General features: G+C 32.9%; 1 protein-coding gene across 7 annotated transcripts; it reads left to right on the top strand.

Moving 5' to 3' along the window:
• The first annotated feature begins 356 nt into the window (after positions 1 to 356).
• Positions 357 to 22,356, top strand: LOC118185238 (uncharacterized). 7 transcript variants are annotated; one of them, XR_004757559.2, is made up of 4 exons: positions 358 to 991; positions 2,278 to 2,349; positions 16,082 to 16,263; positions 16,852 to 22,356. XR_004757559.2 is itself a non-coding variant. In XM_035355068.2 (3 exons), the coding sequence occupies exons 1-3, from the start codon at positions 427 to 429 to the stop codon at positions 16,849 to 16,851; spliced, it is 642 nt and encodes a 213-aa protein (XP_035210959.1). In that variant the 5' UTR covers positions 357 to 426; the 3' UTR covers positions 16,852 to 22,356. The 7 variants fall into 7 exon arrangements, 3 of the variants coding, with proteins under 3 accessions (XP_035210959.1, XP_035210958.1, XP_035210956.1); XR_004757558.2 differs by having other exon boundaries at positions 16,847 to 22,356; XM_035355068.2 differs by lacking the exon at positions 16,082 to 16,263 and having other exon boundaries at positions 357 to 991; positions 16,847 to 22,356.
• Positions 22,357 to 24,478: the final 2,122 nt, after the last annotated feature.

Genomic DNA, 24,478 nt, shown 5'->3' with positions numbered 1-24,478 from the left:
TTGCCTTTTCACTCAGTTGTATGTAAGCACTTGATAGAGTAATGTAACGTTTTCAGCTTGTGTGAGATATCCATATTAAATCTTTGTATTAATAATCCCTGCTGTGATTATTTAATTTGTAACCTGCACGTTGTATCCCTGAGAGTTGCAACAAATACGTTACGTGTAGGTCATTAAGATTTATCTTTAAATAAATGTTTGTTTGTCTTTTACAATCATTTTATGAGTGATTAATTTAACTACAAAAGGAAGTTAACACGTGGGTGCGATTAGCTACTGCACCTTTCCTTCGCACCTAATCTTGATTTTTCGCCCATCGGAGCGGAAAGACTTGGTCCATGCAAAACAAGACACCTGTCTATTTTGTTGTTGTGTGTCTATTTGATTGTCGTTGAAGGGTGTGTTTGTTTCGGTGTTTAATGCACAATGGACGATTGTCTGAATCTGGAATTTTTTTATCAGTTGGAGCGAAAAGGTAAAAAAAGCGTGATTGAGTGGTGTATGGAGAAACGTTTGATTACAAGATCGTATAAATGTCCAATTTGTAAAACTGATATGAAATTAGTAGAGCGAAAGAATTGTCTAGATGGTTTTGAGTGGATGTGTAGAGTAACGCGAGGTGAATGTAAGCATCGAATTTCAAGGTCTGTTCGAAAGGATTCGTGGTTTACGAAGAGTAAATTGAGCATGTGTGATATTTTGAGAGTTACATATATGTGGCTTGGCAAATGCCGAAATGATTTTATCCGTTCTGAGTTAGGAGTGGCTAAAAACACTGTGACTTGCTGGAAGAGTTTTTGTAGGGAAGTATGCATAGAGTTATGTTTGAAAGAAAATATAATGCGGGATGAGGAGGATGCTCCGCAGGCAACAGAACAATTAGACTCGTATCTGGCCGAGCATATGTGGAGAAGACAGAAGAAGGAATCAAACACTTGCAAGTTAATGCAAATATTTCTAAATAATATCTCGACAGTGTATTCTGTAAAAGGTGAGGACTAAAGGTAAGTTTCATTATTATTACTAGTTAAAGTGAAATATTGGGTGCAGACACCATTTGGCAGTTTATTTATTAAACAATGATTTTATTTAAGAAACTTTATTTTCATTGTTAGATAATAATATTATTCTCGCAGTTTTATTTTTTTAATAACTCATATCAATGGGATTGTGGGCTGTTTCTCCCTCAGTCACGTGCTTTCCCTTTCTGATTTCTATATGTTATTTGTAAATTGTGAAAACAGAATCTCTCTTTTGTTTTCATTGCGTTAGGAGTATAGGCTTTAGTTTTAACGGTAAAAGTATAGTTTAGGGTACCTCTTGGCGAAACTTGGCAATTTTTGATGGTACATGGATACTGATTTTGTGCAATTCTTTGACTCGTTATTTTGACTTGCGAAGAGGCGATTTTTGCGCCAAAAATCGCCACTGCACAAAGCCAAAATAGCAAGACAAACTCAGTATCTATGTACACATCGACTTATTTTCACTTAAAAAAATGCCTGAATTGCACAAAAGTGGCATTGCACACTCCTTTGACTTTATCCATGTACACGTCGACCTATTTTCACTTAAAAAAAATCCCAGAATTGCACAAACTTGCATTGTGCACTCCTTTTTCTTTGCCCATGTATACATCGATATATTTTCACTTAAAAAGTAAAAGGAGCACAAAATTCTACAATATAGGCAAACAAAAAAATACATAATCTCAATGAAATACATTTTAAACCAAACAATAAAATAACATAAAAAAGAAAAAACATGCTATACATTTAAGCACTACCAAAAGCAAATATGCACTTACCATGATTTTCGAGTTCGCTTCGTACACCCAGAGCCACATAAAAATCAAAATATCAATCATACTCAAATGACTTTTTCAAACCAGATACTCTTTCTGATCGAACGCTTCACATAATGACCATCTGAACCTTTCTTCCTACCAACCCCATTCAAATCCATCTAAACGGTTTTAACACACACCACAAAAATGCTTACAAAATTTCCCAGAACCGTGCACCCGATTACGTCACAATAGGGTTTCCATAAAATTCAACTACTCAGGCTACCATAAATGAAACAACAACTTGGCGATAAATCAAACAACAATTTCGCCATAATACAAGGGGTACCTTAAAATATACTCTACCCGTTTTAACTGCTCTTGGGCAAAAGTGATCGTGGCTGGTGTGCAATGCCTTTGTTGTATGTGATGCAAAGTTAGTGCAAATTCACCGATTTATTTATTTATTTTATTTATTTTTTTTTTTTTAGTAAAAGCAGATCATTGTGTATATGAAGAAAATAACAGCACAGAAAAAATTGCAGAAAGTTATCTTGAAAAAGGTAAGTGCTCTATATATTTAATATATTATATATTCCTTTTTTAATAATTACAAATTTCTATTTTAAATTGCTAAAGTGGGTTTCCTTATGATATATTAATGTTTGCCAGCTTACTAAAAATATATCCATAGTTTGGTTTGCTTTATGTGATTATTGCAAAGCCCTGAGGCTATATGAATAAGAGGAAGGGTATCTTTGTGGTGGACTTTCTAAAGGATTAGGATTATTCAATTATGGCAAAGCACATGACGGCTATCTGCCTAAAGGGAGGGATGGGGGGAAACAATGCGGCGTGCAATGAATTGGAAGTTGATCTGTCAACACTTCATCTTCAGTCATCTTCAGTCATGTCAACATTATCTTCAGGGCAGATGTTTTTATTTTATTTGGCTTATAATTCCTTACTAAATGTAGTATTTCATCTCGATGTACTCTGTCTTTGATACGATTTAAATCAAATTCCTTGTCATTATAATTCGCTTCCGATAGTGAAGAAAGTGACACAGAGGTTATTGAAAATGAAAAAATGGTTGATCTTTGGATTATGGTAACTTGGTGATTTCTTGGCGAAAATTTGGCGACCAACTCTGCTACAGCAACCCTCTATTTTATTTTTTCACCGCCATTTTGTCTTCACGAAGTAAAGACATGTTTCTTTTCTTTTTATTTACTCAACACTTTTTCCAACAATCTGTTAGCCGAATTACACTTATGCTAGAAATTTTATGGAACAAAACTGCTTAATCATGACAAATATTAACTGCAAAATTGGGAAAAAGTGCAGAATCACAAACTCCTTGCAGCGTTTTTTAAAATCGCACATACACAGTAACCATGTACACGTCGACTTATTTTTACTTAAAAAAAACATCCCAGAATTGCACAAAAATGGCATTGCGCACACTCTTGACTTTATCCATCTACACTGCTATTTTCTCATAAATTAGAAAAATTTGCACGAAAATACAGGAAAATTTTGTGAATCTTTAAACTTGGTAAAAAGCACATATATGAAATTACCTGATCGCGAAAAAGTATATACCCTATCCAAGGATGAACATTTCCACATATAATATAAATAAAATATCCAAAAACTTTTACCTCTAAATTATCTATTATAAATGTCACCAAAGAATTCATAACAAAACATTAAAAATGGTTACAAATACTTAGTGTCAAATATTCAAATTATTTCCATGCACGTTTACTTCCACTCAAACGTATACCAAATTCATACAAACATATAATTCACAAAATAACTATCATTTAATTAAAATATAATTAAACCATGTACACGTCGACTTATTTTTACTTAAAAAAACATCCCAGAATTGCACAAAAATGGCATTGCGCACACTCTTCACTATATCCATGTACACTGCTTTTTTCTCATAAATTAGAAAAATTTCACGAAAATGCATGAAAATTTTGTGAATCTTTAAATTTGGTAAAAAGGACATGTATGAAATCACCTGATCGCGAAAAAGTATATACCGTTTCCAAGGATGGACATTTGCACATATAAAATAAATAAAATATCCAAAAACTTTTACCTCTAAATTATCTATTATAAACGTCACCAACGAATTTATAATAAAACATTAAAAATGATTACAAATACTTAGTCTCAAATATTTAAATTATTTCCATGCACGTTTACTTCCACTGAAACGTATACCAAATTGCTACAAACATATAATTCGCAAAATAACTATCATTTAATTAAAATATAATTAAACCATGTACATGTTGACTTATTTTTACTTAAAAAAACATCCCAGAATTGCACAAAAATGGCATTGCGCACACTCTTCACTATATCCATATACACTGCTTTTTCCTGATAAATTAGAAAAATTTCATGAAAATGCATGAAAATTTTGTGAATCTTTAAATTTGGTAAAAAGGACATATATGAAATTACCTGATCTCGAAAAAGTATATACCCTTTTCAAGGATGGACATTTGCACGTATAAAATAAATAAAATATCCAAAAACTTTTACCTCTAAATTATGTATTATAAACGTCACCAACGAATTTATAACAAAACATTAAAAATGATTACAAATACTTAGTGTCAAATGCTTAAATTCTTTTATGCACATTTACTTCTACTCAAACATATTCCAATATACTACAAACATATAACTCTCAAAATCATGATCATTAAATTAAAATATAATTAAATTAAAAAACACTACTTAAAATATAAATAAGCACATACATTAAATTAATAAAAATTAGCTTACAATCCTAATTACTTTAAACTAAATCATTGCTAATAACAATTTTCCAATAATACCATATTAATTTATTTACTCCTTACATTTAGAACAATGCATAAAAATAATATCCTCAAATAATAAAAAATACTAATTTACCTAATCTTCTACAGAATCTTCAGTGCATGGTGGATCACAAAATGTCAATTTTCACCAGGTTTCTTGCACTGCCATTCAAACTTATCTGTAATATCCTTCCTTTCACACAATCTTATTTCATTCCCACATATTGGACATTCATACTTATCCGCAATTAAGCAATTCTTTTCAATTACACATAAACGCAATAAAAATTTCGGATTTACTTTAATAGGGCCATGGGATCCAAATATTAAACAACACTGTTTCACGGAACATAGAATGAAACTACTGCTATAAAGTACAGCAGATATTTTTACAAATTTACCCCCTTTTCCGATTAAAGAACAGTGATTCGTCCATTAATGTCACATGACATATCTCATGATCTCTCATTTCCCTCACACGAAATAATGCGTAATCAGAACTGAGTACTTCTCACATTATTCCCAAAGTCCTAGGTAGTAACTTTTATCGCCTCCAAAATGTCGCCAAACAACCTGTTACCATATTCCAAAGATTAGCCGAAATATTTTCGATGGACAAATTAGTTGGTATTCTCGACACAGCAATTTATAGGACTTGAACAGCAGAACTTTGTAACTGAACAAGAAATTATGTCTGTTTATAGAATTAAAGAGAAAATATTATCACATAAAACGAAGCAACTTATACAACTTACATTGAAAGAAATGTTTAATAAAGTAAACAAATAAATATTAAGCTTTTTTTTTTTTTTTTTTTTTGTAAATTTTGATACTCTTTATATCATAATTGTTCTTTATTTCATAAATTACGGTTTCATATTTTTAATTTTATAATTTCTGCATGCCATCTTACCAGATTTAAAAGTGATGATCTATAATCCGGAATCGCCGAAGTCCTGACGAGTCCAGATTAAAGACTTTTGACTGTACTACCTGTTTACTCTTTAAAAGAGGCACTTCATATAATTAAAACTTTTTTTTTTGCTGCAGAAAAGTACAATAAGCTAAAAAAAAAAATTTAAAAAAATGCAATTTTTAGTAAGAACCTTAAATATCTAAGCTAAAGGAAGATTTTTTTTCCACATAAAGAAAACAATTTTTAAAATTAAATATATAAAAATATACGGAAAATAATTTGATCACTATTTTTGTTACAGTGCATCAAGAAACTAATGAAATGAAATTCAAGGATATTTCAGATAGGCAATACAGTACAAAGTCTGAGATCCACACTCGTAGGGAGTTAGCTGATTTGGGATTTTTCCAGAGATTAGATCATCAGTTTAAAACTTGTGAGATGGCATGTAGAAATTATAAAGTTAAAATAAAGTATCTGGAGACACATCCTCCCACAAACTTGCGATGCTTCACACAGCAGATTTTATGCTAAACTATTTTTTAAATTGTTGACTAGTCTTGTCATTATTCAAGAAATTTAACATGAATTTAAAAAATATTACTTTATATTTGCATTTTGGTATGCACACTATTCCGATATCCATAGGCTGAATGATGAATGTACAGTTTCGAAGAAAAAATAATATGGATACATTATCTTTAACTAAAACTTTTAAGTGAAATATGAGCCGAACAGTCGTTCTTCACTCCTTGAGTGACCTTCCAGGAGATCACTCTCCCAACGTACTGGGCCCGTTCCGCCCAGGTACACCTCCTCGCCGGCTAAGAGCACACTTTGAGGCGACGTGCAGAACTTCAGGGGGATATTTCAGTAAGTGTGGTAAACAATATCAGCACAGGAAAAGAAAACATACTTTAGCAATTTAAAATACAAATTTGAATTGTTAAATACGAATTTTGTCATACATTAAATAAAAAATACACATTCTTCTTTGAATCTCTGTAGTTTTTTGTGTGTATGTTATTCTTCTCTCGAAGTGCACAGTGATCTATTTTCACTTAAAAAAAAAAACAGAGAATTGCGAAGACTTGTGTTCATGCAATCTCTGGCAACAGTGGCTATCTAGAAAATGGACTCCCTCAATATTCCCCGTAGAAAATTTTCAGCAGAATTCGGTATGATTGTCAAAATTTGACTGTAGTTTCTTCCATTGCTGGCAAATTCCACAAGCTCATATTTTAAAATTAGGCAAAAATTATCGCGGTTCGTGTATGAAAACCATTGGAACTTGGAATACAACAAAATAGAGCACATACGAAAATGGTGGCATTGCTTGACTGAAACGACTGTTATGAGCATGGTTGCTGGAAGACTGGTTAGGTAAAAGTATTGTTTAGGGTACCCCTTGGCGAAACTTGGTGATTTTTTGTGGTACATGAATGCTGATTTTGTGCAATTCTTTGATTCATTATTTTGACTTGCGAAGCGGCGATTTTTGTACTAAAAATCGCCGCTACACAAAGCCAAAATAACAAGACAAACAATTGCACAAACTCGGTATCCATGTACACATCGACTTCTTTTCACTTAAAAAAAATCCCCGAATTGCACAAAAATGCCATTGTGCACTCTTTTAACTTTATCCATGCACACGTCGACCTATTTTCACTTTAGAAAAAATCCCAGAATTGCACAAACTTGCATTGCGCATTCCCTTTACTTTGTCCATACACATCGATATATTTTCACTTAAAAAGTCAAAGGAGCACCAAATTCTACGATATAGGCAAACAAAAAATACATAATCTCAATGAAATACATTTTAAACCAAACAATAAAATAACATAAAAAAGGAAAAACATGTTATACATTTAAGCACTACCAAAAGCAAATATTCACTTACCATGATTTTCGAGTTCGCTTCGTATACCCAGAGCCACGTAAAAATCAAAATATCAATCATACTCAAATGACTTTTTTCAAACCAGGTAGTCTTTCTGATCGAACGGTTCACATAGTGACCATCTGAACCTTTCTTCCTACAAACCCATTCAAACCATCTAAACAGTTTTTAAGTTCGACTAGACGCAAATCCTTCCTACATACAGGACACTTATAATGGTACTAAGTAAACCTTCATTTGCACATAAGTCAATTAAAGCTCTTTTCCCCTTTCACTCCAAATCGTACAGAAACTTCAAATTAATCTTACTACACTCGGTCATTCTACTGTCTAAAGAATCAAACCATCACACACCACAAAAACGCTTACAACACATCCCATGATTCAAAATTTCATAGAATCACGCACCCGATTACGTCACATTAGGGTTCCCATAACATTGAACAACTCAGGCTACCATAAATGAAACAACAACTTTGCGATAAATGAAACAACTTGGCGATAAATCAAGCAACAACTTCGCCATAATACAAGGGGTACCTTAAAGTCTACTCTACCTGACTGGTTATGCACATGGTTTGACACTTTCTGAAAATTTGCTTACTTCTAAGATGGTTGTGATTTTGACAGTATTTTAGAATACATATACTTATCAGATTGGACGTAGTGAACCAAACTATCAGTCCCTTGATGTTCGTTTTAGCTGTTTGATAGTACAGTCAAAAGTCATTAATTCGGACACCCATAATCTGGACCTCAAAGCTAAAAACTTTCTGCGCATGCGCCACAATGGCACATGCGCACAGGCGTTTTACGTGTGCACGTAAGACCTTGACTACTGCGCATATACGTGTGCGCAAGTGCAGAATATGTTTTCGCCTGAGCGTTTAATGTATAACAGACGGTGTAAGCTAAAATTATCTAATTATCTACTTCAGTTAATGTTAATGATTGCGTTGTTCCTTAATCTTCGAATTGGATCCTGCTTATTATTTTTTGCAGACTGTAAGAGCAATTTTATAAAAGTAAACTTGAACTTTCGATTATGTCAAATAGAATTTCTGATGCTGGAACTTCCAAAGGATCTACAAAACGAAAGTATGTTTCGATGTCCAACAAACAAAAAGTGGAATTGCTGCAAAAAATGGATAAAGACATGAAGAATGTGACAGAGAGGTTAGTGAAGACGAAAAAAATTCGATTGACAAGTTAGTCGGTATTCTCGGCACAGCAATTAACGGGACTTGAACAGCGGAACTTTGTAACTGAACAAGAAATTATGTCTGTTTATAGAATTAAAGAGAAAGTATTATCACATAAAACGAAGCAACTTAAACAACTTACATTGAAAGAAATGTTTAATAAAGTAAACAAATAAATATGAAGCTTTTTTTTTTTGTAAATTTTGATACCCTTTAGATCATAATTGTTCTTTATTTCATAAATTACGGTTTCATATTTTTAATTTTATAATTTCTGCATGCCATCTTACGAGATTTAAACTGATGATCTATAATACGGAAAAATCGATAATCCGGAATCGCTGAAGTCCCGACGAGTCCGGATTAACGACTTTTGACTGTATATATGTGTGTATATCAGACTGAGTGTCAATTTTCACTATAGTAAAACTGAAGGAATTGTGAATATTTGAGTCAAAAAACGACCATCACATGTAAAGATTAGCAATTACTTACTACCAGAACATTAACATTCAGCCCTTGGGCCCACATATGTCTGGGAATCTTACACACTAAAAAGTCCGATATCCGGAATGATCTAAAATCCGGACCTCAAAGCCATAAACAACTTTTTTTTCTATGGTTTATGCATGCACATTAGATTTTTTCCTCCCATAATAAAACATCTGGAGAGTCCCAGTTCTTAATTTCACTTCGGCACTAAATAAAGTACCTCATTATTGAAGAAGCAATCATTTTAGCATTAATTTATGTCATCAATAATTTGACTCCATAGCTGCATATCTATTTGGCAAACAGAAACATTCTACATAGAAACATTGCTGATTTCACACAAAATAATACTTTATATCCCTGACACCAACCTGGCAAGTCATTATTTATTATATTTGACTTTTATCACTGCATGTTTATCAGCAGATGACTATTTGTGTAATGACTTATGCAGCGATGCCTAAATAATTTTTTATATTAGTAATTGAATAAAAAAGAGTATGGTAAACGTTTTCTGTTGAAATTACGCTTGGCAGTGATTACAGATTTAAGTTAACTCTTTGAAATCCAGACCCTTCGCAAACTTGTATCCTTAAAATACCGAACCGCCCGAAATAGTTCTCCAGTTTCACAGCAATTTCCTCCCCTCCCCATCAATTAATGCAGAAAATAAGTGTAAAGATTTCCAGTGACATCCTTTTTACTTTCTAACAAAGATTCCATTAGCCTTTGACCCCATTCTTTATAAAACTATTCTGAAGGTCAGACCAACAAGTCTTTCTGGCTTTGTTATGATCATGACTGAGATTTTGTTTATTTCCGTTATTTTTATAGGAAGAAATAAATTGTTTAAAAATAAATATAATCCTTAAATTTTTTAACTCATCTTTTATTGCTGTTTAAAGCTTAAACGCACACTATACCACAAAAGAATCAACAACAAAATGTCACGATCAACCAGAAAGATAAGAAACCTCTTAGAACAAGCTGTCTGCAGTAAACTGATACAACGCATTTGGGGAAACTACACCTGCTAGTGCATATCTTAAGAGGGGGGAAGAAAACAAGATTACAATCTCGGCCGTTTTCGGGCGGTTCTGATTGTTTTAATGTAGGGTCGTGTGGGGCGGATTGGATGTGAAGGATTAAATATGCTAAGAATTGTTGATAAGGTAAAATTTAACAAAAATTTCTTTTCATATGCTAAAAATAGATTTTCTTAATGATACTCATAGGCCAAAAGATAACATTTAGTGCTATTTGAATTAAGAATAACTGATTTGTTTTTGGCATAAACCCAGAACTGGCACCAGAGCTCGTATGGCAGAATTTAGGGAAGACAAAATTTTTGGAATTACAGAAGCACCAAGCAACAAAATTAAGGGATGACAAAATTTTTAGAATTTAGGGAAAGCAGTTGGGAGCCAAAGTTTGGGGGCAACAAAAATTTAGAACTTAGGGAGGTGTTTGTTAGCAGAATTTAGAACCTGCAGAAACTGCATCAGGCATTGCCAGCCCTCGATAATTTTTAAGTATATGTGGGAATTTATTTATTCAGGATTCAGATAAGCCTTAAGCATGTACAAGAAATAGATGTAAGTAAATAAATAACTAAAATAATATAATTCAGGCTTAATTATCTCTGTGCGGTAGAAGCAAGATGAAATTTAGCAAAACAACATGTCTTTTGTCACCAATCTCATGAGAGCTGATACTGAAGCTATTGAACTATTTGCAGATGAATTTATTGAACTCACCAGTGGAGAAAAGTTATCGCGAGAAACTTACAACGCTGAAGAAACTGGTCTTTTCTGGCAGTGTGTACCGCAAAATACCTTTGCAAACTCTACAGAAAAGCTTCACCTGGCGTCGAAGATTCCAAAGCGAGACTAAAGATTTTAGCATGCGCAAATGCTGCAGGAACACATAAGTGTAAACTTTTCGTTATCAGAAAAAATAAATGACATCATGCATTAAAAGGAGTAAAGATTTCCTCCATTATATATAATAATGTTAATAAAAGATCATGGATGACACAAACGTTAATGAATTATTGCTTTGAAAATCATTTCATATGCAAGTCTTGGCAAAATTGAGTTTGGTAGGTTTACCAGATGATGCAAAAATTATCCTGATTGTAAACAACCGTACCACTCATACTTCATTCAAAGTTTTAGCTAAAGATAATGTATCCACATTATTCTTCCCTTCAAATTCTATGTCCATCATTCAGCTTATAGATATCGGAATAGTGCACGAGCTGAAATGCGAACATAAAGTAGCATTCTTAAAGTCCATGTTAAATTTCTTGAGTAATGGCAATACTGTAATAATATAATATTGATATACCGTATTTGACAGCATATAAGACGCACCCTTATTTAGAAGACTACACACAAGGAAAAAAAGTTTCAATAGTCTGCAATAACTTAAAATGTGGTTTCTTTTAGTTCTCACGTTTCGTAAAAGCCAAATAAACAATCATTGAATGCAATTACCAAACATATTTTTATTAAGGAAAATGAACAAACGGCAAACTATTTTGAACATGATATGTAATTTCGATAATGAATAAATGAATGAATGGCAAGCAATCAAACATAATACAAAATAAAGCAGAATCAACAAAAAACACAGATTCAAGGAAAACATTGCCTATCATGAAATTAGATTTTAATCACTTGCAAAACCATAAAAAACCTTCTCACTATAATCATCATCCAAAAACGAGAATATCGCCATCACTACTGTTTCCGTCATTGCTAGTATCAACTTCTTCAAATAATGCGTTGTCTTCTGTTCCGTCAAGAGCATTACTGATTCCACACTTTTTAAAGAACTTAACAATTACTTCAGCCTTTACGTCGTCCCAAGATCTTTTCACTCACTCGCACACTTGTGAAATAGAGGGCCGCTTTATTCTACCTGAGGGTGTGAGGGCGTGATATTGCTCTCCTATCCACTTGTTCCATCATTCTTGCACTTTTTCCTTAAATGGCTTATTCACCGATATATCGAAAGGCTGCAATTGGCTAGTCAGTCCACCAGGAATGACAGCTATCTGGGTTTTTAATTCTCTCGCTTTATTCTTTATGGTTTCAGTTCTATGGGCACTAAACTGATCCAAAACCAAAAGAGAGGGTTTTCTTAAGAGTCCACCAAATCGCCTCGCCCATACGTTCTGTAACCAAAGTTTCATTCCAGCTTCGTCCATCCAGCCTTTCAGATGAACATGAACAATTACACCCGTTGGAAGTTTTTCTTTTGAATATGAAAAACGGCTGTAGTACTCTTTGGCATAGTTTAACACTCCTAGTTTATACTGAATTGTATAGCTTAATCTCTTGTTTCCTGTAGTCATATTTTCCAGGGTATTTTTTTAAACAAATAGTTTCAAGCACCGATACCGACACATTTATACAGAGTAGCACCGATACTGACACGTGTGTCGGCTGAGTCAAAGAAAGTCTATGTAAAGAAGGAAAGGCTCCATAGACGTAATGTGACCCTCGAACCTATTCAAACTTCGACATCAGCTTCAAGCTTTGCACTTTTTGGCGACAGATATTTCACGCATGCCCAAAATAATTATGGCAGATGTAGAAAAAGTTATGTGTATCTAGACCTTTATCTGGGCTAAAAATAGCATTCAGTATTGAAAGTTAACCTTATAAGATGCAGGTAACTTTTTTGAGACCAAATTTAGGAAAAAAAGTGCGTCTTATATGCCGTCAAACACGGTATGTTATAATATTTATATATATATAATTATAATATATAAAAATATACTCTATATAATTTCTTGAATAATGGTGAGACTGTTCAAGAATTTTTGAAATATTTTAGCATAAAATCTACTGTGAGGAGCATCGCAAGATTGTGAGAGGTTGTGTCTCCACGTACTTTAAAAAATGCTTGGCATATTTGATGGCTAGCTACCATATTTCAAGATGAGGATAACGAAGGTGATAGCCGCAAATTTGAAGGTTTCCTGATATCGCAAACAAAGGTGAAATTTACCAAATAATGGATTTTGTAAACAAATGTGGAGAAGTGGTAATAAATGAAGATAATATAACAAGTTTTTCATTGCGATAACTATGCCCCAATCATCAATCAATGGACGGCGAAATACACTGCTCGACATTGAAAATGCAACACCAAGAAGGAGTGGTCAGAAAGTGATGAAATTTGGAAAAGAGACAGAGACAGCAAGCAACAATAAGTGATCTTTATTTCAAAATGATAATCAGAATACAGAGTGAGAATGCCGTCAGCTCAGAAGGATGCGACATGCGACGGAGGACGTGGGCACCATCCCTCTGCCAATTGGTTAATTGGTATAGCGCCACGTCCACCTTTATCTAGAGTTTGGGCAGAATAATTAGTTGCAATACAGGGCCAAACAAGGGCATAATTATACATTTGAATGCACATTTTACAGAGTTTGTGAACACAGATTACATTGAAAATTTAAGTACATTTGGTTACATTTTACATACATTATATACAAATTTAAGATATTTATATCATATACACTGCTTTCGTATGCATTTACTTATTAGGTTCATTAAATGGTGCTATTTACATTTATACTGCATTTACCTTATGATACATTTACATTACATTACATTCACGTCTAAAAATAAACACTTATAGAGGGTACATGCTATGCACATTGTTTACTGATTGCCTATGTGCACCACCTTTACAGATTCATTACTTGTGTTGTTTACATCAATATTACACTTGCATTACATTGAAATTATGTTGCTTTCATACATGAGACATTTACAAAACATATACACTGCTTTTGTATGCATTTACTTATTAAGTTCATTAAATGGTGCTATTTACATGTATGTTGCATTTGCCTTATGATACATTTACATTGCATTACCTTCACGTCTAAAAAAAAAAAAAAAAAAAAAAAAAAAACTTATAGAGGGCACATGCTATGCACATTCACATTGTTTACTGATTGTCAATGTGCACATGTGCACTACATTTACAGAATCATTGCATGGTGTTGTTTACATTAATATTACATTTGCATTATATTGAAATTATGTTACTTTCATAATTAAGACATTTATTACACATACACAGCTTTCATAGGCTTTTACTTATTCAGCTCATTAAGTGGTGTTATTTACATTTATATTGCATTTATCTTATGATACATTTACTTTGCATTATCTCCACATCTAGAACATAAAAACTTAAAGAGGGTACATGCTATGCACATTGTTTACTGGTGCTCTATGTGCACCACCTTCACAATTTCATTACTTGGTGTTGTTTGCATTTATATTACATTTGTGTTACATTGAAATTATGTTACTTTCATAATTAAGACTTTTGTAACATATACACAGCTTTCGTATGCATTTACTTATTATGTTCATTAAATGATGCTATTTACATTTATATTGCATTTACCTAATGATACATTTACATTGCATTATCTTCACATCTAAAACATAAACGCTTGAGGAGTGCACATGCTATTCACATTGAAAGCATTTTACATTGAAAGAAATGTTTAATAAAGTAAACAAATAAATATTAAGTTTTTTTTGTAAATTTTGATGCCTTTTATATCATAAATGCTTCATTATTTCATAAATCACGATTCCGTATTTTTAATTTTATAACTTCTGCATCCCATCATAATAGATTTAAACTAATGATCTAATATCCAAAAAACTCTCTAAATCCATAATCGTTGAAAGCCAGATGAGTCCAGATCTTAGACTTTGTACTGTTATTTCCTTATGCGAAATGAACATGATTCAGCAACTTGCCTGCTTTCATAGAAAATGTGCTATTATAAATATAATATTCATCATCATTATGTTTCAAAAGAATTTTGTTTAATACCATCTTCAGTGCCATCAATTAGTCAAATTTTAATTCTTTTTCTTTTCTTCATAAATTTCTCTTTGGTAGGTGCAGTGTACATTACTCTGTCATAAAACACAAAGTGAAAATATGGACAATATTATCCAAACACAGTCCTGGATTATTTTAAGAACAAAGAAGGGATGATGTGAAATTACTTTCTTTTGGAAGTGAAGAAGTGATCCATGTCTATTACTGTAATGTCTTTTAAAGGCAAAATCAAAACAAAATTTTTGCTGTAATAAAATTTATAAAAATTTTTGTGATGATTAGAGACATGCACATCATTCAGTATTTTTTTCCTAATCTGTGTATGCTTTCAAATTTCTTACATGAAATAATTCTCCATTTTAATATAAATTAATTCTTTAAAAGAAATTAGAAAAAAAAAAAAATGAACCTGTTAAGACATATGTGAAAATTTATTACTTTTGAATTCAGAGCTGTGAAGTTTCAGGCCTCGTTTAGTGCTTCCTAATTACAGTTTCCACATGAAAGCTGTATTACTGAAATGAGGAACAATTCTTCTAATTTTTATGTTAAACATTATATGTTTTTAATTTTTGCAGTTTTAGAAAATGATATAATTGAATTTTCATCAAATAAAGATATTTTTTAGACTGTAAAATTTGGGTGATAAATTTGTATAATAACTGTAGTATGGCAATGACATTACAATAATGACATTAAAGTAATGACATTAAAATTCTACATTTAAAAGATATGTATCATATTTTTAACAAATGTAATAAAATTTTGATTATACATTTTCCTCCATTATACATCTTTCCCCCTTTTCTTTTAAGCAGTAGATATACAAATGGTGCTTTACTTTATAATGCTGCATTCATATAATTTATTTATTATTAATCTATTTTTATGGCAGAAGACATTAGTGGATATGAAGCATGTTGAAGTGTAACGAATGCTAAAATTTTTGACACGTGCACAGAGGAAAAAAAAAAAAAAAAAAAATCCATGTATTGTTTTAACTTGTAATAATTTTTTTCTTTTAATTTATAGAATATGCCTATTCAGCTGAACTGCATTATGTGAGCAAGCTGAAAAGAAATAAGAAATGCATCATGTGAGCAAGCTGAAAAGAAATTTCTAAATTTTCTGATAAACAGATATCTCAAGAATTTCGTCAATTATACTTTTGTTCCTCAATGCTGGTTATAGACAGTGCTATTCAGTTTCCTAAGGTATGATATATATATATATACAGTATATATATATATTGTGATACTGTAATTTTATGGGCAGTGTAGTCTTATCTGGCACTGACTTTGGGTCTGCAGGTATGGTATATGAAATCTGTAACTGTATTATTAGTTTGTATTCAAGAGCAGACAGATAGGTATTTATTCAGTTCTACTTTTCTTTTTAACATCATTCCTTATATAACTGTGTAAAGTTCATGATATATATAATTAGTTAACTTCAACTCATTGGTGTAACATTGGGCCAAATCTGCAGTAAACTCAAAATCCTGGTTAATCCGAGATTTTTTTAAAAAAAGAGTAACCAGTGTTCAGCTTAATTGACCAAACAAATTATGAAGCAATACTAGTTGTTGCCCAGTAGTTTTTACTGGCTGTCTTTGTAGGATTCTCAAGAAAATTATAAATGTTTACCTTGTCTATTATCTCAAGCAAAATGGCTTATTTTCTCTTGATCAAAGTATTTTAGGAAAAGCAGATTTGGTATTGGTAACATCATTTTACTAGAAAGTGCAATATGAAATTCTTTGTAGAAGGAAAGTATTTTGATTTCTTTCTTTTTCAGTATAGAAAAGGCAAATGATAAAAATAGAGATGAAAAAAGCTTCAAGACCTCTGCCATTGTAATCTGTGCAGGAACCTCCCTACTTTCATTCAGACTTTTTATAAATTTTATACTTTCAAATTTAAGCTTGACATTCTGCTACTCAGTGTTTTCTTACAAGAAGGTGTCTCTCAAGGACGTGTGCTGAATATGACTCTTTTTTAATTTGAAAATCAACTTGATCGTGAAGGAACTATCTTTGGATCCATGTATGTTGATGATTTACAACTAAGTTGCCAAGAAGCAAATGTGCAATAAATAGAAAGACAACTGCAAAAAGCACACAACAGGATTTTGAAATAATCCAAGAATATTTTCAAAATCAAGACAAAAAATTGTTTGTGTGCATTTCTGTACCAAGAAGAGTCTGTATCCTGAACTTGAAGTTTTTCTGGATGGTTCATTGATCCCACTGAATTCTGAAGCAAAATTTTTAGATATTATTTTTGAAAAGAAACTTGCATTTCTTTTTTTTTTTTTTTTTTTCCCCTCATATTTTAAAAGCTTGAACAAATGTATTTTAAAATGTCTTATCAAATATGGCCTGTGAAGCTGACGAATGCTTGAAGTTTTGCATATATAGAAAGAGCCATTGTACCATTGATTATGAATCATTTAATTTATGGCTCTGTGAAACCTTTCTTATTATTGAAACTTGATCCTGTTCATAATCAGCTTCTAAGGATTTGTTTTGGAACCTTCAGAACATCCTCTGCACTACTATGTTGAATGCTTTGAATCTTCATTAAAGCTGAGATGAGAACGCTTAGTGTAGCCTTTGTGTTATTATTTTTTTTAATATTATGCCACAGCCTCGATGACTTTCAGTGCTTGAGGATCTATAAAGTCCAAAACTATCTAAAATCTGGACCTCTGGATCACCAGCAATTTTTGTTTTATGCTTCACATATGTGCATTTGTATTTTTTCATAATAAAATATGAGGAAAGTCCCAATTCTTAATTTTAGTTGTCTCTAAATGAAATACCTCCATATTTACGAAACCCATCAGTTTTCCATAAACCTGTATGATCAATAATTTGGCTCCATAGATGCCCTTTTCCTTTGCATATATCTCAAACCAAAAAATTCTAAATTCAATCGAAACATCTTGGATTTTACACCTATTGAATGGTTAAAATCCATGATGCTAACATGGTGAATCTCTATTTATTATTTTTGTTTTTATCACTGCCTGACTATCAACACATGGCAGCTCAAGGAATGACTCGTCTAACAAGGACTCAACAATTTGTTTGTAGTAATTGAATATCAATGAGCATGGTAACCTTTTATGTTGACATTATGCTTAGGATGATTACAGACTTTAGCTAACTGTACTGCAAAGTGTGAAGTGCATTGTGACAAAGAGGAAATTTAACAGCAATTTATTTCCTTACGCAAAAAAATAGATTTTATAAATGATACTCATAGTCCAAAAGAAAACATTTATTGCTCTTTGAATTGAGAATAATTTATTATTAAGTCCAGGACTGTCATCAGAGCTGCTGCATCCAACTTTAGGTAAGGCAAAATTTTTAGAATTTAGAAAAACACCAAGCAACAAAACTGAGGGATAGCAAAATCTTTAATCTTTATGAAAAGCACTGGGATGCAAAATTTTTAGAACTTAAAATGTGGAGAGACTGCACCGGGCCACAAAATTTCTAGCATTGGTTCTTGATATGCCTTAAGTATATATGGGAATTTATTCAAGCTTTAAGCATATACAAGGAATAGACGTAAGTATAATAAATAACTAATATAATCCAAGCTTAACTTTGTCAGTGCATAATAGAGCAAAACAGAATTTATCGGGATGAGATGTTCTTAGTCGCCAGTCTTGAGATACATCTCCAGTAGTGTATAGTGAATGTTAACTAAGCTTTATGATGATAGCCATAAATTTGAAGAATTTCAGATATTGCAAACAAAAAGTTAATTTTTCTAATTATTGGAATTTGTGAAATGTGGAGAAGTAATAAATGAAGATGCTGTAACAGCTTTTCATTGCGATGGCAGTACCCTAATCATCAGTCAACTAACACGCAGTGAAATGTGTAGTATGATTCTAAATCCAGAAAATATTGTTATCAATAGAGAAGAGAGTGACAGAGGAGAGAACAAATACAGGATTTGAAGTTTGGAACTTTGCAGCTGAACAAGAAATCATGTCTCTCTATAGAATTAAAGAGGAAGTATTAGCACAAAAAAGGAGCAACTTACATTAAAAGAAATGTGTAATAAAGAAAAAAAAAAAAAAAATGCTGAGCTCTTTTTTAATGAATTTTATTCCTTGAAAGTGATAAATTCTACATGTCAGCTTATCGAGATTTAGTATCTGGAAGAATCTAAAATCCAGAATCATGTAAGTCCCAACGAGTCTGTATCTCGGACTTTGTACTGTATTATTCTCTGTACCAAGTGCAACAATTTTGTATCCCTGCTTCTAGTTGATATGTTCGAATACTTGAGCAAGATTATTGCTTGAAAAAATTTGAAAGAATAAATAGCCCTTCGAATTTCCCCAGTCCCTTTCTTTTTTTCAGTATTTCGAATTTGCTGTCTCTCATGAACATATTAATCCCGCGAACGGGCTGGCTGCATGGGCGTTTTCGTGGTTTTCCCCATGTGTAAAGTGTATACGAGCCAGTTTCCCTTAGAAAGTCCTCCACGAAAGGCATCCCTCCCTTTAGGCAGATAGCCCTCGTGTGCTTTGCCATAATTAAATACACCACACACCACACCTCATGAACATATTAACCGTTTGAATGATTTTTGATACTTTCGTATGTATTGCACCAATGATGTGATATATAGGTAGTGATTTAGTAAACACACACAGATATCTAAAAACTATCTTCCAGTTTACACTAATGGGTCAAAATTCAGTAATCACTTGGATCTGTTTTTGTCTGCAAAAAGAAACAGAGGGTATCAAACTTTACAAGTCTGTTCTGCTGCAAAATTTTTTTGCCATTTTTCTTTCCTTTTTATTTATATCAGGATAGAACAGCTAAAAATTGTCATCTGTTTACATTCTATGAGTGTTTTCATATCATTATAATCCTTCTCATGCAGTATCCTTTAATTGTAGAAGTGCTGAAATTAAATTGAAACCTCTAAGAGTATTATATACTACAGCTTTTACTGCTAGGTTACAGATCACACAGGGATTAAAAGCAAAGAATTATCAGACGTAACTGCAAAATCAGTCAGGAAACTGACCGATTCTCTATATAGGCATACATAAAGTCATTATTCAAAACTTACCAAATAGCTGCAGTTCTGGAATACCTAGGTCAATAATAAACTGAAACAGATAAAACTGAGAGTGAAATGTTAAGAGTTAAGTATACATCATAAAGATCGGTCAGTTTAGGCTTACTCATCAACATCTGCACAGTGGAAAGACTGAGCCAGTCTGCACTGAATGTGTTGTGTATCCATTTAGCATATTTTAGTTGACTGTTGGATTTTTAATTCTTCTTGCCATTTATATTTTATGAAAACAGATATCTCATTAATTGCTTTCCTGAGACCAAAATCCCATTTAACCTGTGTAACATTTTTAGATACATTAAATTTTTATCATATCATATCTGTTTATTTTTAAAATTTTGACAATGTAATTTCACGTTTTAACACTAATGATTTCCACCAATTGTGAGTACTTTCACAGTTTTTACCTTTCAATTTAAGAGATATTTGCACCATACTCAGGGCTTGATTTCTAAAATTTCAGGTACCAAGCCCTATGGAAAACTGTCAAAGAAAAGTAAATAAATGAAGCAACTAATATAACAATTAGATGTTTTAAAGTTCAATAAAATGTGAAGAGATAGGTAAAAATTTAATAAATTATTAAATTAATGATAAGTAGTTAAATAATGTAATAAAATACCAGATTTTATCTTATTTTTAGAGCTGCAGCTGAATTTAAGCTTTGAATACACAGTTTAATGTAGCATTTCAAGGAATGATAAAAATAAAGATCTTTTTACCATTCTTTATCCAGCCCACTAAGGAAAAACCATTTAAAGCATCTCTAATGAGACTAGAGAGAATAGTAGAAACAGTATGAGACTATGGAAGGATATTTTAACGGAAATGTGTAAGTATGAAAACAAAGAGAAGATCCTATAAGCACTGTATGACCATTATTTGCTGCTGATATAATTCTAACTCTCAAACAGAATGTGACAGAAGAAAAAATTTTTCATGAATCCGAGGATTAATCTGAAAGCTGAGAACAAATGTAAGATTCTATGCAAGTCACAATATTCATCCTCCTTATTTGATTACATCATTCCAAAAAGTCTGCACTTGCTCTTTTCTGCAGGAAGTCACTAGCATTAGATATGCATGACCAGGATCCTCATTTCTATTAATTTTGGGAGCAAAATATATACCTGCTATTAGAAATTCATTTTATTTCTTGGAGAATAAGTCCTTGTCTTGTAGATGGTGACAGGGAGAGTTCTCTATCCAAGGAACTTGGGGAAGTACAAGCATACATTCAGAAGTTAGAATTAACTTTTAAGGTTTACTTATTATTAAAATAAAATGTTCGAGATCAAAGGAATTTTCTTCTGAAGCTGTGTTTCAGTTACATAAAAGGAGTGGTTAGCCTTGCATATAATTACAATTTGTTTAAAAACTGAGAAGCACCAGAGCCAGTAACTCTGACCACAGTTTATGATCATTTTATACACTGACACTTTTATTTCTATGTAATGGCATAATTTTAGCTTATTAGTGACTTGTGGTTTAAATTAATTTTTGACTTCAGTTGTGGATCTGTTGTGCTTGGTATTTGCTTCTATATTGTTTTTTACTGATGTAGTTTCTCGTTATATTTATGCTTTGGATTTTGGGCTGCCCTGCTCCGAGTAAACTTAATCTCACTGCAGGTCCACTCTCCCTTTGGGCACGTCGTGGAGGTTCAACCTCCACTATTACCCTCCAGAAGAGCAGCGCACCACCTGGGGACGGGCTCCAGGCAGCACCGGTCGTCTAATGCTCCTACCAGTCGCTTGGGCGAGCCCGTCGCAGCGGGACATTACCCAGCGACCCCGGGGGAGACCCCCGGGTTACTAGTACCACGCCGCGCTAGGACGTGCCAGACTCCGGGGCCGGCCAATAAGTGACCTTTCCCAGAGCCTTCAGAACCACCAAGTTCATAAATTTTATACCCCCGTGGCCGAGACTGCCTAGGTACAGATCCTAGCCAGTAGCTTCGCAGAGTTCTCTACGTCGACCCCCGGGGGGGATATTTATGCTTTGGGTTTGATTTCCATATATGGTTGCTTCAGTTTCAACTTTGTGAATTATTTGTCTACTGGTGCTTAATATCCAGATCAAACAACCAATCATATCAAGTTTATTTTGGTAATATTAATTAAATCAGTATTCAGAAACAACAACAACAACAAAAAAAAAAAAAAAAGAAAGAAAAAAAAAAACACTAAATTATGGAGGAGCAAACATTATTAGAAGTGAAGAAACTAAGTTATAAATAGTATTACAGAAGTATATCTGGAAGAGAACTTGAACAATGTTATTTTGTTCAGACTTGCATAAAAAAGTCAGTTTCAACTTCATTTTTATATTGTAAAATTTTTATATATTCTGAATACATATGATTAAAGTATGTGCTGTGTGGATATATGGTGATTTCCTGTTATGTTTTTACCACCAATCCTCGAATTCCATATCACAGATTATGTTCTTACTGCATTAATATAAATATTAACAAGACATAGTGCATAATAAAAAATTAAGCTTTATTTAGGAACTTCGCGCACACTGCCCGACAGCCTGCCTGTTTCGCTCTGCTCGCTACTCGTAAGAAACTTCTCCTCTAGGGTTGCCACACTTATCGGAGGGCGCAAGGCGCGCTCCTTATCGCCATCACCACAGATAAAAACAACTTTCAAATGCTATGATAATCCTGTGCTATCACTGCTGCTACCTTATGAATTTTTTCTTTTTTTGTATTTTCTGAAGATAGTTTTGCTTCATAATAATGATTTATAATAATTTTTGCATCAGTCCACGATAAGCAAATTTAACTTGGTTTTAAACAGAAGCACAGTTAAACCTTACCCATTTAATCTGTGCTGTTTATTGGGAGTTGATTGTAGGACCTGAAAACTGAGAAGCACTAGAACCTAGTGGCGGCGACTCTATTTGTGCACATGATCATGTGAACTCCCAAAGAAAACGAAAAAAATAAATTTATTAACAAATTAAATAAAATAATATTAAATACACTTCCAGAGTTTTGCCCATTTCCAGTATGAGTCTCACCCTTCATTTTTAAATACGCCAATACATAACTAACGTATTGCATTGTAGGTTACTATAGTACACGGCGTTGGGTTTTCCCTCAATCGCACGTGCAATGAAAGAAATGACCTTGAAAACCAATTTATGGGGACAGAAGAGTAGGAGGGGAAAGGCGCCGCTGATATTCCATTCACACATCTTCAGTGTGGACAAGCTCGTATTGTTTGAAGTTATCTCATCCGAATTCTCCCTTACTTTGCTACGCTTACAATCGTTAGTTAATTCATTTTTCCTTTTTTTTTTTTTTTTTTTTATTGTTACCGTTTTTTAATACATATTGTTTTACGAACTAGTTATAAACAGTTAAGATGGCACGTACTAAAATCAGTGTATCAGAACTAAAGCAATTACATTTTTCAGCATTTTCTTTGGAAAGAAAAAATTAAATGAAATTATGCAGGCCAACACTTCGGGATGAAATATAAAACTAGAGACTTTAAAAGGGAATTCAAACCCAATTTGTGTGAGAAATGTTCGAGGATTAGTACATGCAAATCAACTAACAAGCTCTTCTGTTTTCCGTATCTCCTGTTTGCAAAAAAGAATGGTGATTTAAGTTGAGTAAGTGTTGCTAATTTATCACATCTAAGTCATAGAATAACAGGGACGTAGCTAGAGGGGGGGCATCTGTCCCCGGGCGCAGAATCCAAAGGGCGCCAAACTGATGTTACGACATTTTAGAATTAAATGTTTTCCATCCTTGGCAAGCAGTAGGGTGCGCGAAATCTTCAGTTGTCCCTGTGCGCTGAAAACCCTAGCTACGATTCTGTAGAATAAGAAAGCATGAATACTCACAATCACTCTTAAACTTCATCTTAGAATTTAATTTGCTACGGAAGGCGCATATTCGCCAACAAATCAACAGTGCATTTGTGTTAAAAGACAAAATAAGAAGGCTACAAAAATCATTATGTTCTAAAAAATAGAGTGATTGCATTTTGCTGTGGATTTGAGCTTTTACTTCGAGGGCGTGAACATGAGAATTCATTAAATCAGAGTGTTTTCAGTGATCTTATCAACTTTTCAGGAAAACTTGTTTTGTCTCTTAGGGCTAACTCACCATCTCAACAGTGCCAATGTTTTTAACCCTTTGAAGGGCTGTATATAAAATAATTTAAATTGTGGTAAAATTTTGCATGAACTATAACTTATGGACCATAAGGACACAAAATTGAGACTTACAAAAAATCTGGAGTGAAATCCTAAATTTTGAGAGCCGGTATATATTTTATACCAGCGCCCC

Source organism: Stegodyphus dumicola, chromosome 12 (assembly GCF_044657685.1).
Source record: "Stegodyphus dumicola isolate Sdum_Otavi_A_Nest chromosome 12, ASM4465768v1".
Lineage (NCBI taxonomy): Eukaryota > Metazoa > Arthropoda > Arachnida > Araneae > Eresidae > Stegodyphus > Stegodyphus dumicola.
This window is presented reverse-complemented; position numbering and strand designations above follow the sequence as displayed.

What these genes read in the sequence shown, in the direction of transcription:
- LOC118185238 (XM_035355065.2), top strand. Translation starts at nt 427, where the DNA reads ATGGACGATTGTCTGAATCTGGAATTTTTTTATCAGTTGGAGCGAAAA. An exon ending in GACAGTGTATTCTGTAAAAG is followed by an intron (nt 992 to 2,277) that starts GTGAGGACTAAA and finishes TTTTTTTTTTAG; the next exon opens with TAAAAGCAGATCATTGTGTA. An exon ending in AGAAAGTTATCTTGAAAAAG is followed by an intron (nt 2,350 to 16,081) that starts GTAAGTGCTCTA and finishes TTTAATTTATAG; the next exon opens with AATATGCCTATTCAGCTGAA.